The sequence below is a fragment of the Panthera onca genome, chromosome B3, assembly GCF_046562875.1.
Source record: "Panthera onca isolate mPanOnc1 chromosome B3, mPanOnc1 haplotype 2, whole genome shotgun sequence".
In the NCBI taxonomy this organism is placed as follows: domain Eukaryota; kingdom Metazoa; phylum Chordata; class Mammalia; order Carnivora; family Felidae; genus Panthera; species Panthera onca.
The window spans coordinates 124,719,688-124,736,605 of NC_138344.1; the positions used below are offsets into that span (position 1 = coordinate 124,719,688).

At 40.5% G+C, this 16,918-nt stretch overlaps 1 protein-coding gene across 5 annotated transcripts in view; it reads left to right on the top strand.

The window, feature by feature from the left end:
- TSHR (thyroid stimulating hormone receptor) overlaps nt 1–16,918 on the top strand; it is a 156,530-nt gene that overhangs the window by 111,719 nt on the left and 27,893 nt on the right. For all 5 annotated transcript variants that reach the window (XM_060620451.3, XM_060620448.3, XM_060620449.3 and 2 more), the window contains 4 exons: nt 1,108–1,182; nt 3,998–4,072; nt 5,493–5,570; nt 8,312–8,380. In XM_060620451.3, the coding sequence (XP_060476434.1) occupies nt 1,108–1,182; nt 3,998–4,072; nt 5,493–5,570; nt 8,312–8,380 (297 nt within the window). The remainder of the gene's footprint in view (nt 1–1,107; nt 1,183–3,997; nt 4,073–5,492; nt 5,571–8,311; nt 8,381–16,918) is intronic.

Sequence of the window (16,918 nt, forward strand, 5' to 3'; positions counted from 1 at the left end):
GTGACTCTCTTCCAGTGGTTGTTCTAGTTGTTACTTCTAGTTGTTTCTATCAACAAGTGGATGCACGTTCCTTTAGGTGCCTTAGGTGCCATTCCCTAGGGGAAAGGATACAGGTCTTACTGGGTCCTTCTGTCCTCTTCATATAAGCATAGGGAGTGCCTGTAAACGCTTTCAACCAATACACACGTGTTGAATACAGTTAATTTTGCCAATGAGAACCTGTTTCGAACAGTCAGGAATTTCACTAATGCTAACTATGCATTTTGATTGGCATGTATATAAACCTTAGTGTGTGAGTTACAGACATACATGATATCACACCACATGTGCTGAAGTCTTAAATTACTGACATAGAAAAATAAACTCAAGTGAACCGCTGAGACACTACAACCACGACCTCTGAAGTAGCAACTGACAGAAGGAAGCTCGCTGCTCTTATTGCCTTGCTGTCATCCATCATTTAGTCTGTTCAACTTCCCAACCCAAGGCCAGGATATGTGTGCTATTAAGAATAAAGATATGTGTTGGGGCGCCTGGGTGGCTCAGTCGGTTAAGCGTCCGACTTCAGCTCAGGTCACAATCTCGCGGTCCGTGAGTTCGAGCCCTGCGTCAGGCTCTGGGCTGATGGCCCAGAGCCTGGAGCCTGCTTCTGATTCTGTGTCTCCCTCTCTCTCTGCCCCTCCCCCGTTCATGCTCTGTCTCTCTCTGTCTCAAAAATAAATAAACGTTAAAAAAAAAAAAAAGAATAAAGATATGTGTCCTCAACAGCCATTGGAGGGGCTTTTCTTTTCTATTTAAATATAAAAAATTTGGTGGGGGCGGGGGAAGGATATGAGACTGCAATTAAGAGAAAGGTCACCCATAAATTCAGATGGACTGAAACTAAGCCAATGATGGGGAGGGCTGAATAGTTATTGTGTCCCTGGGAGGAGCCAGGAGGAGCTTGTTGTCGATGGGGCTGATTCCTGGCAGAGACAGTTCCTGGGGCACCACTTAAATGTGTATTCTTCTCATGAACATTTGTTAACTCTGATTCGTATTGCTTTATCTTTGACAAGGACAGAAATGGATGTATTACTGTGAATGTGTTTCTTGTAACTCTTACAGAGAGATTCGGAATACCAGAAGCTTAACTTACATAGATCCTGGTGCCCTAAAAGAGCTCCCCCTCCTGAAGTTCCTGTAAGTATTAACTTCTACCCCATCCTATCCCCACCCTTTTTTTCTAAAGAGAGTTATAATGCTGTTGCCAGCCAGGAGTCTCCCTAGGATGCTGTGGGCCAGAGCCATTTTTGTGGTACATGGCCTGAAACAAATCACATCCTGTGATTTACACCCCAACCTTTCCCATCAGGGAAGGTATCAGGTGAAATGATCCACATTTGAAAAACCTATTTAACAGTCAGCACATAATGCTGGGACCAAAGACTTAATCCAAGAGACATGAGGAAGAAAATACCCTTAAATGGAGTGTAACAGAACAAAACAAAACAAAAAACTCTGAGAGGCCATTGGTCAATTTTCTTAGGAAATGGGTACCACAACAATGTTAAAGTGACTGTCACAGAGAAAAGGAAAAGCCACAAAGGGCAAAATCTAATCTCTTGGAGGTTGGGAGGACAAAAATGGAGGAGACAACACTATTGCTTTGCTTTGGTGACACCTTATGAGCTAGATACAACCTATTTGAGAGCACGGACCACAGCACTTTTTCTCTCTATTGCATCTTTACTGCCTGGCACAGAGCAGGTGCTCAATAAAAAATGTGTTCAATGGATGTGTATGTGTGGCCTCAGGTTCTCTAGGCACCCTCTGGAAGAACCCTTCCCTTCTTCCCTTCTCTCCTGCTCACATGCATTGTAAAAGATTAGAACACAAAAACATTATGAGGGGAAAAAATTAAAATCGACCTTAATCCGAATACTGAGAAATAATCACAATTAAAATATTAGGTTGTTTCCATCTAAGGCTTTCAAATAAAAGTGTATATCCATATATATTTTATGAATTAGGTCTTTAAAGATGAATTGAAGTCATCCAGGAAAAGAAGGGGGAGAGGTAGAAGAAAAATACAGGTAGATGGACTAGCATGATAAAGACACAGAGGTATGGAAACATGTGTCTCATGTGGGACCTAAAAATAGTTCAGCATTGAAGAGGTGGGAGTGGGAGATGCAGAGAGAATAGAGGAGAATAGCGATGGAAGATGTGGCTGGAGGCGTATCTGGGGAGTAATAAAAACTTATGGGACAAGGCAATCACTCCTGTATGGATCTTGAGTTTCAATCAATCAATAATTCTTTGATACGATGATCCCTCAGTTGTGCAGAACTCTGCAGGGAACATATAGGATAATAAAACATTGTCCTTAAGCTTCAAGAAGCTTACAATCTAGTTGGGAACATATTGTTCCCAACATATGCCAGTTCCCATAAATGAAATCAAAAAATTCCTCTCCTACTGGAAAATAATGGTAGGTGATAAATGAGAGGTACAACATTATTTGGGGTCCAGGAAATTTGAGGGCACGTCAAAAAGGAGATGGACTTGTTTGGGGTTTTGAAGAAATGAGAGATCCTGGTTCCTAATCTGGCATTTCCAGCCCCAATACATGGTCCTCCCTTAACTCCAGAGCCTTCTTCCCTCCACACTCTTCCACATGAACCTCTATTGCAATTGAGTAGTCTGTTTGTTGTTTGTTTACTGCTCTTCACATGTTCTATATGGAATCTGAACTCTCTCCTTTGCTATCTGGAATACCCCATTTGCTCTTTCTGAGACCTCGGCCTCCTGTTTTCTTTTCAAATCTTATGCCTTCCCCTCTAAAAGGAGTCAGGTCAGGGGCACCCCTACTGGGTGGCTCAGTAGGTTGAGCATCCAACTTGATTACACCTCAGGTCATGATCTCATGATCATGAGATCGAGCCCCACATCAGGCTCTGCACTGAGTGCAGAGTCTGCTTGGGATTCTCTCTCCTCCTCTCTCTCTCTCTGCCCCTCCCTTACTTGCTCATGACTACACATGCCCTCTCTTCCTGTCTCTGTTTCTCTGTCTCTCTAAATAAATAAATAAACAAACAAACAAACAAAACAGAAAATAAAATAAAATAAAATAAAATAAAAGGAGTCAGGTCAGAATTTGCCTAAGAAGGTATATCAATGGAATATGAGTTTTTTCTCTGCTGGAAGACTTCCTTTAAAACTTTCTTGGTAGTTACCTAAGTCTCACCCCATGCCATGCCACACCTGTCAAAAAAAACTCTATTTCTACTACCTACATTGTAGTAGCTGCAACAAATATTAAATTAACCAAATCTGAGAGGCATCAGGAGCCTGAGAGTTGCTGTATTAGTACTGTTTTATGTACATCTTTTAATCTTGACATTTTTCCCTGATGACACAAACTTTGGAGAGTGAAGACATTATCATTGATTGATCATATTCCTTGTCTAGACATATTTTCTAAATAGTACTGCTGCCATGCTATTCCCAGGTGACTTTCATGGAAAAATCATTCTTGGCAAAATAATGAACACAATATAATGTGGAGTTCTAAAGAGGAAGCCTGGCTTGGAGCTGGATATTATATTGTCTTTCTACCCCATCCTCCCCCTATTCCACTGCCCTTCCCATAATGTCCTCCAATTAAAACAGGGAAATATTACACACACACACACACACACACACACACACACACAGAAACCTGAATTCCTATTTCTAGGAATCCTACTTGGATTCCTTGGAAAGAATCCTCATATTCCTCTAAACAGAAGAAAATTTATTAACCCTAGTGGACCGAATTAGATTCTTGTACCTTGAGGGAACAACATCCCATTCAAGGTTTAGGACTTGCCTACAGTCACTCAGGTATTGAAAGAAAGAGTTAGGATTTGATTCTAGTCTGACTTCAGAACCCATGCTATTACACTATTCTGCTTCCTATGTGTTGATTTTCTTACCTTATTTCTGTTCTCTTCTTCTCTTTCATGCGCTTTAGTGGCATTTTCAACACTGGACTTGGAGTATTCCCTGACCTGACCAAAGTTTATTCTACTGATGTATTCTTTATACTGTAAGTATGCACACATGCAATATTTGGCAGTATTTTGTCACCAACAAGAAGTAGGATGCAGTCATAAGGGTTGGTTAAAACCAAGTGAAGCAATTGTCTCAAGGGGAAGAGAGATCAGCTGTTACAAACGCACTGGTGGGTGAAGCAAGACAGGGACTGAGAAATGACCATTGGGTTTAGTAATATGGCACTTTGGTGACTCTGACAAGAGCAGTTCCACAGGAGCTCCAGGATGAAGTCTGGTTGGAGTTGGCTCAAGAAAGAGTCAGAAGGAAACAAAAAAAAAGAAAGAAAAAGAGTCAGAAGGGAAGAGTTAGAGACAGTGACCATCAACTCTTTTGAGAAGTTTTACTCTTAAAAAAGAGCGGTAGTTAGAGGATATTGGGTCAGGAGAAAAGGCTTCTTTTTGTTGTTGTTTGATGGGACAAATTATGGCATGCGTGTTTGCTGATGCGATTATTGAATGGAAGGGAAATTTGATGATAATGATGATACTTTATTTTCCACGTAGTTTTTAATAGCTTTTCAAACACTTTCCCAGGCATTATGTTTACTTCTCTCAACCACCTTATAAGGTATAAATGGAAGTTATAATTTTTTCCATTCTACAAATGAAGAAACTGAGGAATTGAGAATCTAAGTGATTTTGTCTGAGAAGAGTCCCAAGGAGTAGTAACTAGGGGTGTTAAAACTGCTTCCTGTGATTTCTGATTGGTGGCCAAGTGCCCTTTTCCAAAACCTGTGACACAGTCAAGTGTCTTACCTACTTGTATAGAAGTAAAAGGACTTATGCAGAGTTACAGGTTGAGTCTGCACTACAGGAAAATGTGGAGTGATAGGATCTGAACTCTCAGGATTTTGCTAGAAAAAAATGACCACACTCCTTTGCTGCAGAAGAGCTCAGTTCAAAATGTAGGCAGTCTTCTTGCAACTAGACTGGCACACAAATGTTCTCCGGAAGCATCTGCTGGCAGTGTTTTGCAAGTAGAGGACACTTTGTAATATTCATGAAAAGAAATCCATTGATCTCCTTCTACCAACCCTTCTTTAGGTTCCATACACTTAGAAAACTCTAGTTACCCTGGACAAAGTATTGGTCGCAGATTTACAAGAATACTCTAGATCCACCTGCTCCCCTTGCAAATGAGGATTAAGTCGGGGACCTCAGCCCACACTCAAAGCGCACTTGCTTCCTGCACTTTTGGGGCTGTGACTGCGTGTCCACCTGGGACAGCTCTCACCACCTCACTGGACCTCTAGCCACTAGCAGCTAAGAAATGTCAATGAAACTTAAAAAGAAACAAGATTAAACTAAATTGTGTCAGGTTATTTATTTGAGAGCATAGGTAGAGCAAGAGCCCAGCTCCAGAAGGAAAGCATTTTTTTTTTTTTACCAAGTGTTTTTTCCCCCTCTTTGCAGTGAAATTACAGACAACCCTTACATGACGTCCATCCCTGCGAATGCTTTTCAGGGACTGTGCAATGAAACGTTGACACTGTGAGTATTGCCAGTTCTACTTCTACCAAAATGCAATTTTTATTTGGACCACTGTCGTATTTTCATAGCCCATCCAAGAAATATACTACAGGATGTGCTGTATCATCTACTAAAGTAGTTAATTAAGAGGATTGCCTTATGGTATGGTACTCAGTAGACGACAAAATGGTTTAGGTAACAAGACAAGTATTCTCCTCTACAAATGGTCAGCATGATTTATCTGTAGAAGACCATTTCGGTTTTATAAACCACATGGCCTTTGTGGCAACTGAAAAAGGTAGCCATACACAATACATAAACTAGTGAGTCTGTCTGTTCCAATAAAATTTTATTTACAAAAACAAGTACTGGACCAGATTTGACCTGCATACCTTATAATATAACTGTATTCTAGTATCCATATTGTATAGAGGAAGAACCTGGGCTTAGAGCAAATTGAACTGTTCCTATCTCAACCTCTGGGACTCTATCCACAGTGGAACATTTCAGTTCATCCTTCTTGAAACAAGGAGAGAGCTCTCTTGAAAAGAGACTCGTTCTTGGCCACCATTTCATCTGACAACACAGCAAAGACCTGGAGTCTTAGCCTGCTCAGTCCCAAACCCCAAGGCCATTTGTCTCCTCTGTAAAGGTTTCCATTGTACCACTTACCACTCATTGTATGTAAACTACTTTCTCAATTTCTTTACAGAAGGTTACCTTCAGCTTTTGGCATTTTTTTTCCTAAGGACCTCCTATCCCAAGCAGCCCTCTCAAGTAAAAGCTGCTGGTTGTCCCACTGAGCACAGGCCCCAGTAGGTGTTTAACAAACATCCAAATAAGGGAATCTCATGCTTCCTGCAATCTAGTGGTGGGGATGGCATGAGTTGCCCACTATCTTTTCAGATGATTATTTTTACATTCCTGAAAAAGAATGTTCTTGCTTCTTTGAAGCTCATGCTCAAAAAAGTATGAAAGGGTATGAGTCCAACAGCAGAATTTATATGCATATTCCTGTTAGGATAGAGTTTCAGAGTTTGCAATCCTTTTTTTTTTTTCTTTTTCACTATTTTTTCTTCCTTCACTTTTTTCCCTTTTTAAGGCCTGTTTGTCCAATAAGAGTTTTATTTAATCTCTGAAATGTAATTCCAACAAAGAATATTTTCATTGTCTAGGAATCTCAGGAGGAAACAGAAAGTTTGGGAGAACAGAAATCTCAAACTCATGATTCTCACATATAATATAAAAGAACTCTAGTTCAGAAAAAATTATCAGAGCTTTCTTCAGCCTCTGTGCCTAGCACCTCTGTGCATTGCAATCCTCACCCAGGACACATTAGTAGCTGGAATTAAACTCATTGTATGATTGTTTAAAACTAATCAAAAATAAAAACAAAGATTAGTCTCAGTTCTCCACAACTACATAGGATAAATGCCAGTTTTCAGGGTATCCCTTTTAACACGGTCATGTCCTAAGTGTCTCTCACCAATAAACATATAGCTATTTGATCCTCCCAGCAACGTTTTGGTTAGGTATTAATATCATATTTCTTACAGATAAGAAAGCTGAGGACAATAGAGGTTGAGAAATTCTCAGGATTACATATGATGAAGTGACAGAGCCAGATAAAATTCCAAGTGAAGAGTCTCTTGCATGCTTCATAGCGTGTCACCAGAGTTAACAGGTGGTGGGTACAACGGTTTTCAGAATTCCCCTACAACTGTCACTAGTTGTACTTGACTGTGGTCGTGGCTGCCTTCTCTTTCTGGATGCCAATAGCCCCCATGCATCCCCCTGGAGATGGGGGATGGCTAGGACTAGGCCAGGGCTCCTTTTCCTTTGGGTACTTAGGAAGAATCACTTCCTGAGGACAGAAATCCTGACTCCCGGCAGCTCTGCCTCAATGTGGCTTTGGCAAGTCACCCCCACCTCTCAGTAACTTGAGTAGTACATAGAGGAGATGACACTTCAGTCCAGTCCCAGGGATCACCGCACAAAGTAGCTAGTCACGGAAACATAGCAACCACTTAAAACATCAAAATTTCCACAAAAAAGAATGCTCTACCTGTTTTCTTAGATTTGTCTTTGAAGTTCGATTTGATTCAGCCTGCAACCATTAAGCATTTAATCTATGATAAGCCCTGAGGACAAAAATGTGGATAAAACACAAATGTGAAGTGGCATTTTAAATAGGAAAATATAAAGCTTATGCATTCAGATGCATAGTATCTTTTAAAATTGACCTCTTAAGAAACTGAAGTTATTCCTCCATTACTAACATTGAATTGTTACCTGAAACTCTTCTTTTTTGAGTATAGGTAGAACATTTAAAAATCAATCTTTTTTTTCCCTTCCCCCATGGTTGATGGGGGGTGGGTGATGGGCATTGAGGAGGGCACCTGTTGGGATGAGCACTGGGTGTTGTATGGAAACCAATTTGACAATAAATTTCATATTTAAAAAAATAAAAAATAATAAAAATGAAAAAAATAAAAAATAAAACAAAATAAATCCTTAATGGTGGCAAATCTTTGCTCTTCCAAGTAAATCCACTTCTGAGAAACAGTTTGAAGTTACTGGGAGCTGTGTGGAAAATGGGGATTCACCCTGGGAGATATTACTCTATGTTCCAAGCAAGACATACTGTAAAGTTTTCTTGTGGGACCTGAGAACCTTCACTGTACATTTCTGATACCACAGAACTGAAGCCCAACCCTCACCTCTTATGGGTCACTGATTTCTCCTCTCTCTGTTGATTGTAGGAAACTATACAACAATGGCTTTACTTCAATCCAAGGACATGCTTTCAATGGCACAAAGCTGGATGCTGTGTAAGTCAAGGGTAATCATGGAAACCACTGTTTTCCTTCACATTCCCACACCCATTCGATGGGGGATCATCCCATGGGTCACAATTCTGTTAGAGATAGGTTGTACCAGAGCATTCCTCAAACCCAGAGTTAGCATGACCAAAACGTGGAGATGATGTTAAATAACTTAGCAAGAGGCAGCTTTAGTATACACTTACAATGACTCCAATTCTAAATCCCCAAGTTTTATCCTTGATAAAATGGAGAACCACGGTCTCATCTTCAGTTTCCTTGAGAGCTTGTTTGGAGGTTCTAGCAGGATTGTGCAGCTACTTATAAACCCTTGACTGAAGAACGGTGCTTCTCTACAGGGGAAGGTTGTCCTCTTCGACCAAGTGCACAGCTTCAGGAGGGACGCACATGGAGTGGTGAGAGAGGAGGGGGCACACCTGCCTAGCCAGCCAGATCAATGGACTCAACCCTGGTGATCAATGGGGTGACAGATGTCACAGCCAGATCGCCCTCACATCTCAGTTTTCTTGTAGAGGTGTGTGTGTGTGTGTGTGTGTGTGTGTGTGAACATTCATCTATATGTACATGAAGTAAAAGCTGTCTTTAATTGAGTCCAAAGCTGTTCAGAAAGTAAGGTTTATCTTTTTAGTGTTTTCTAGCACTTTTCCAAAAGGTTTAGTTTATATTTGATTCACTCAAAAATAGCTGAAAAGACATATCCAACTTTTGCCTGCCCCCAGAATAAATAATGCCTAGAATAGGATGTTGGCCAAAAGATAGCCATCGAACTGGGGTTCTGTCTTTGTTGTAATTTTCTGTCAGATCTTTAGGGCCCCCAGTATCGACACCAGGATATATGTTGTATCTAAGAGCTTGTGGACTGGCTCAGCCCTACTAATTTGTGTTTTAACCTAATATCTAATAATGATAAAATAGCTTTAGTAGAGTCTCCTTCCCACGGTGTCATGGATGAATTAATTTGTAGGGCCTTCCTACTACCAAACCACTAGATCATACATTTAAAAAGATATTTTATGTCATAGCTCCAAGAGAGGGAAAAGAAACCAGAAGCTGAAGCCAAAGTGGTGGGTGCTTACAGAAGGTGGACATTCCTAGGGATGGCTGCCAAGATCAGTGGTGCCAAGATACTAGGCTTTAGTGCAGTGAGAAGGCAGGGTAGTGAGGTAAATCAGAGACTTCTAGATTAAGCCAGAGAACCTGGACCAGAGCTGGAGTGGTACCAGCCTAGGAGTACCTTTTGATTCCAGCAGAAATAAATGCAAATCTCAACAGAAGGAAAAAACCAGTGCAGGCCCCCTAGATTTTTTAAAGATCAAGATCAATCAGATATGTATGAGCTCACAGTCAAAAATCACATATAGGAGGGAGCGCCTGCATGGCTCAGTCAAATGTCTGACTCTTGAGATCAGCTCACATCATGATCTCATGGTTGTGAGATCGAGCCCTGTGCAGGGCTCTGTGTGGAAAGCATGGAGCCTGCTTGGGATTCTCCCTCTGTCTCTCTCTCTCTCTCTCTCTCTGCCTTTCCCCTGCTTTCACGACTCTCTGTCTCTCAAAATAAATAAATAAACATTTTTTTTTAAATCACACATAGAAGAAAGAAAACCCCCCATGGTAAGAGTCAGCTGGAACAACAAACAACAGATTTTTGTTTGTTTAATAACGTATCACTGAGTATTTTTTCAACAATTATACTTTCTTCGATTCCAGAACTTCTATCTACTTTTTAAAAAAAATTTGCCTGCTTATTTAAAAAAAATTTTTTTAATGTTTATTTATTTTTGAGAGTGGAGAGAGAGACACAGTGTGAGAGGGGGAAGGTCAGAGAGAGAGAGGGAGACACAGAATCTGAAGCAGACTCCAGGCTTTGAGCTGTCAGCACAGAGCCCAACATGGGACTTGAACTCACGGACTGTGAGATCATGACCTGAGCTGAAGACGGACGACCAACCAACTGAGTCACCCAGGTGACCCTGCCTGCTCATTTTTAACAGTCTCACTGCTTACTCATTTTTGTGATTCCATCTTTTTTTTCCCTTTAAACATTTCACATGTAGTTATTTTATATTCAGGGAGTGATTGTCGCAAAACCTGAAGGCCTATGGTTCTTCTACAGTGCTTCTCAAACTTTACTGAACATGTAACCCATCTGGGGGATCTTGTTAAAATGCAGAATCTGCATTTTAGATTTAGAGATTAAAAAAACCCAGAACCCAACCTCAGGTATAGAGTCATTTGTTTGTGAAAATTTTATTTGTCACAAGCAAAAGATTTTAAAGCCCATGATTAGGAGCTGTGCTTTAAATTATCTGTTCCTTTATCCTGCTATATGTAGTCATTGACAGGTATCACTCTCCATCACTCTCATTTTTTAAAAAAAATTTTTAGTGTTTATTTATATCTAAGAGAGAGACAGAGACAGAGCACAAGCAGGTGAGGGGCAGAGAGAGAGGGAGACACAGAATCCAAAGCAGGCTCTAGGCTCCAAGTTGTCAGCACAGAGCCCAACGCAGGGCTTGAACCCACGAACTGTGAGATCATGACTTGAGCCGAAGTCAGACGCTCAACCAACTGAGCCACTCAGGCACCCCTCAGCTATCATTTTTTAAGCACAGAGATGTGGGGTGTAAAATTCAGCCTTTAGGGCTACACAGCATAGTTCTTAATACTGGCCCAAAACTGAAATCACCTGAAGAGATTTGGAAGTGCAGATGCCTAGGTTTTACCACACATTCTGGTGTAATTGGTTTGGGTGTAGCCAGGGCATGGCCATTAAAAAATCTCCCTATGTGAGTCCAGTGTAAAGCAAGAATCAAGAACCGTTGCTGCAGAGTATGTTATTATCAGTCTTTTTGTCCAACAGTCACAGTTGCGTATGAAGAGAATGAAGCCCAAAGTGAACAAACACGTGTTTTTGTTTTTTTTTTTAACATGGCTTTTTAAATTTGGTAAAGCTAGCTGGTGGAGCCAAACCAAAGCCAGGACCTGGATCCCCTTGTTCAAGACTCTTTTTCCTGTGCCCTCCTGGGATTCATATTTGCTGACCTAGCAGCCACGACCAAGGCTTGGACAGGCAATTCCTCTGGCTACTGTGGTTTGTTACTTAGCCCAGGAAAATGGGCTAAGAACACTTCTTAGCTCAGTCTATTACAGGCACAAAATACAGAAGCTAAAATATCTTGCAGCTAAGAAAAGTGCACTTGGGAGAGAAAAGAGGCCACTCAAGACTCAAGAAATAACCTGTAGAAGTTTCAGAAAAGAGTCACCCCAAGCAATGGTGTCATTCCTCAGTGAGAACCTGGCTTTACCAATGCAGCGAGGTCACCAATTCAGCGAACTTCCAAATGAGGTCTGAATGGGAGACACCTTGATGAAAAAAGGCTGGCTGATAAAATGTTATTAAATTCAAAGGACTGGGATTGAAGTTAGGCCATGTATGTTGACCATTTTGCTTCAATACATCTCATGCTTACTCATAAATGGCCTTTTGGTCACGTTGGAGAACTCCACAAAGACTTAAAGAGATTTCCAAAGTGAATCTTCTGTAATCTGGAGACTGCTGTGCTACGTGACTCTCAGCGTAAGTGTAGCAGCATATTATTTTATAGCTTCGGTCATCAAATCAGCTGCAGAATATCACAGGAATTTAGAGACATTTTCTATTGAAAAGATGGAAACACTAACAAGGGAGCAATAATTTCTATCCCAGATTCTCCCCAGCTCTTGTGGCATTTTCCAAACTACGTTCCTTGAATTCTTTTTCCATGGTAAATTAATGGATGTTACTTTTATTTTATTTTTTTATTGTTTTTATTTTAGAGAGAGAGCACGCAACTGGGAGAGAGGGGCAGAGGGAGAGAGAGAGAAAATCTTAAGCAGCCTCCATGCTCAGTCTGAAGCCCGATGCAGGGCTCAATCCCAAAACCCTGTGATCATGACCTGGGCTGAAATCAAGAGTCAGTCATTCAACCGACTGAGCCACCCAGGCACCCCATGGATGTTATTTTTAAGAAGCTATTCATACCCTTATAAATTTCAACAAAGTGTAATGGCGGACTTCTTGGGTCTTTTACTAGGACAAGCTGAATTATTGGTATCCAAGAGAGGAAGGCAGTATGCAGAGCTTCCCAGGGAGCTCTTGGTTCCAGAAGCCTCTCTCTGGATTGGTGTTCCACAGAACACTTTTGGGGAAATGCTACTCAAGAAGAATCTTTTGATATGTAACTTTGTTGAGTGGCAGAGAAATTTAACAAGGTCTATTTTAGAGGCAGTCTATGGAGAATCTAAGAGCCAGTAGAGTTTCAGATCATCTGATGATCTTCTGAAGTTAAACCTATGAAGAGGCTATGTAAGAAGACTCTCTCTACCTTCTCACCATCTTTCTCCTCTGACCATGTCCTGGGTTCTACAAGAGGCCTGGCTAATGGCAGAGAATTATAAAGTTGGGGGAAATGGATTTCATTTCACGGTTCCCTGAATTATAGTCTTTTGTACTCACTGTAACTATGCCTTTAAACATAGGAAAGAAATCAGTGCACCATTTTCACCATACTTTCTTGACATTTTTATGTGAAATGTTAAAGGTTTTTGGGAGGATTTAACTAACGTGGGACATATTTAAATGAGAATCGTTTGTTTTATTGACTTTTAGAAATCTAGATCAGAGATCAGCAAACATTTTTGGAAAGGGCCAGATGAATATTTCGGGCTTTGTGGGCCATATGATCTCAGTCGCAGCTACTCAACTCTGCCATTATAGTGTAACAGCAGCCACATACAGTACATAAAAAAAAAAAAAAAAAAAAAAAAAAATGAGCCTGTGTTCCAATAAAACTTTATTTACAAAAACAGGTGGCAGGCAAGATTTGACCAGATGGTCGTAGTCTGTGGACCTCTGCTCTAGATGAGGGTACTCAGTGAGGATGACTGTGTGATAAAATATATAGTCTTCCAATTCCTGGTAAAGGTCAAAGGCAAGTATGGGATAAAGAGAAGTATCTGGACAAAAATATTTTAGGATTTGAAAGTTCAGATCCAATCATAATAGAAAACAAAGATCTTTTTTTCCAATTAGTATTTTGAATCCAAATTTGAAATTCCGTTATAAAACAATGTTCTATCTATTCATCATTCTACCCTCAGTTTCTGATTCCTGGCTCATGGAAACTTTTTTTTTTTTTTTCAGAGTTAAGCACTTCAGTGAAAGGTATCATATAAATACAAGGTAAAATCAAGATGATGATGGGGCTAAGGCGGTTTGGGAACTACAGGAAGATAAGAGTTGAGCTGCAGATGGAGAAAACAGAGGTCAAGTTTCCATAGTAATAATGAAATAGTATTCACTTTGTGATTTTAACATAGGGCTGTTGCTTCTGGTCTCAATGCTAACTGTGATTTTAAACTAATGTGAACACATCAATATCCTACTATTATTCTATTTGTGTACAAACATTACACTTAGCATGTTAGCAAATTGCTAAATTCTCCAGAAGTATGTTTGTGTATCTTTAGGTTCAAATTTAAACAATGTGTCATCGTCTGAAAGAACAATGATTCCCCATCATCCGCCTTGTGTCAATTTACTGAAATTAGCAGATTTAACTTCATTTAGACCTTTTTTTAGTGGAACCAAAGAATGCAATTGCAGCCAAGTTGGACAAATTTCACATTAAGAACAAGCACAGATGCTTCAGCTGTAGTTGGGTAGAAGTTCGTGAAAATCATGGCAGATGTGTAAAAGCACTTGGTCCTGTGATTTCATATGGAACCAAGCACACTGTCATCACTCAGATGTGAAATTAATGATAATACAAGCATTCCTTGCTCAGCAGAAGTTGAACTGCTCCCAGTTGTAAATTCAGCCACACATTCATTCTTTGGAACCTCTTTTCCATCCTCTCTTTCACACAATCTGGCATAGGGATATGTTACTTAATGTCTGATTCTCCGTGTTGTATTTTCTATTGTCAAACTCAAGTAACTAGCTACTATCTGACAGTAAACATTTGGGCAAGAAAAAAAAAATACCATGTTGATCTGCTAAGAACATACTGAACCGATAGTCATTAGGAACAGAGAAGTCAACACAATTCATGTGCTAATGAGCCTCACACATTAGTTGATTAGACACAAAACACCACAGTTTGGAGCACTGGGACAAGATGACAATAGAGAAGATTATGGGATTAAGCAGGCTATTATTTCCCATGGAGTATCTGAATGGCTTGTAAGATATGCTCTAAGGCTGGCTTTTACCTCTATTGAAACTTTGAGCATTTTCTCACCTGTTACTGTTATAGACAGATCTGATTTCTGCTACCAAAAGGATTTCCATGGAGCAATGAGGGCTGGGCAGGGGTTCCGTTTAATTTTTCCAAATAACCAACGCATAGATGGGGAAACATGGTTCCTTACAGAAGTATTCCCATGAGTCTCACAACATAAACAGGTGCCAGCCCAAATTTCCCCTAAAGGGACTATGGAAATGCAGGCTGAAATTCCATCTTGGAGCTGAAATATATCCAAAATTCCCCAGAGAGCAAAGCTCCACAGCAACCACAACTTTCCTTGCCACAGTGTCAACCTCCTCCCTCTGACATAGGTCACTTCCTCGCCTAAACATAATATATAGGGCACCTCTAGCTAGGAGTTACCCAGCAACTGGACATTCATTTATTCATCCATCAAGTTTTTACTGAATGGCTGTTACGTGCCAAGGATAAGTCCAATGAACAAGGATGTGAGCTATAATATTGTATCTTCCATGCTAAGTTCATCAATTGGATATTCTTCCCCAACTCATTCCTGACCATCCTCATTTTTCTGACTACATTGTTGTTCCTTAACTGTGAGATACACATCATAAGCAGTGTAAAGCATTGAACACACCCGTAGCAGTGTCTGTATCATTTCTAAAGGAAATGTTAGTTCTTTTCCCATAAGCCCTTCACAGTATTTGTATTTAGAAATCCTGGATTTCAAGAAGTCTTTCCTTTCAGCTCTGACTCAAAGACTTTATACTGTCTATTAAGCTCATTTATGTCAACCATATCCTTGCAAAAGGATATCCTTGCAAAAATGATCACATACCCCATCCCTGTAAAGGAATCATTGTCTGGAATAGCTTACTCATGTAGCCTACCAAGGTTTGTGATTGATTTATCCAAGCTTGTTTATAGAATGTGGATTCTAGGAGAATCAGCCTAAATCATGGTGAAGGCATCAGTCTAACCAGACTGACATTCTCAGGTAACATTATGTGATAAATGAGGATGATAAAAACAAAACAAAACAAAACAAACAAACAAACAAAAAAAAAAACACTTTCCTCTTGGATATTAAGGGTTTTAAAAATCTGTGTCTCCATCCCATCCTCTTAGCTTCAAATGGAAAGTGGGATCAGCAATCTGAACCCAAGGTAAAAAGCTTCACGGAATTATCACAATCTGTGATAATAAGGAAGCCCCTTGAAACACCTACACATGGACTAATATTTTCATTTTTTAAATCTTTATTTTTGAGGGAGAGACAGAGTGTGAATAGGGGAGGAGCAGAGAGAGAGAGGGAGATACAGAATCTGAAGCAGGCTCCATGCTCTGAGCTGTCAGCACAGAACCCGACACGGGGCTCAAACCCATGAACAGTGAGATCATGACCTGAGCCAGTCAGACGCTTACCGGCTAAGCCACCCAGGCGCCCCTAATAGTTTCATTTTTGAGCGAGCACCTAATTAACTCTAAGAGATAAAGTGCCCAACAACCCTGCTGGTTTTAGAGAACACAGCCTCCCCCAAGACTCAGTTCATCTCCGTTCAAGCTGGCTGCACCCTCTCTCCATCCTTTCTCCCCTCCTGGACTCTGGCTGGCTTTCCCAGTTTGAAATCTTCTGCGGCGTTTCTGGTAAACTGCAATGCTTATCAACCAGTCTCCTTATCCTTGGGGGCGTATTGAATATCAGATGAAAACACTACAGAATTGGACAAGCAATTATTTAGTTTTACAATAATTTCTAATGATTAGAGCAAGCCGATTTTCACTTGTAGCAGTCTGCAATGAAGAGGAAAAACTGAGATGAGCTCACCGATCCTCACATGAGTCTGGGAACGGAATGTGATCTGCAAGTTGCAGGGTCCAAAGAATACAAAAAGAGATGCCAGCCAGTGCAGCACTCCACTTAGTTGTCTTTTTACAAAATCATGCTGTTCAGGGTCTTCTCTCCGATTGTTTCTCCAAGATGGTTCTTGCCTGCTCTAGCTATCACTGATGAAAGGAATTTCATGGACACGGAGGGTTGAGGGACAGTCATACAGTGACCACATGAAGCCTGTTATTGACAGCCTTACATGACAGCCATTTAACCAGAAGGCACACGTGACTGCTGCCACATCTTAATCGGGTCTTTGTGTGTGTCTGTGTGTGTGTGTGTGTGTGTGTGTATGTATGAGATTAATTGAACCCCTCCATTTCAGACTTAACAATGTCCTAGAAGCTTAGGATTTTCTCAGTCACTGCCTGAAAAGCCATGTCC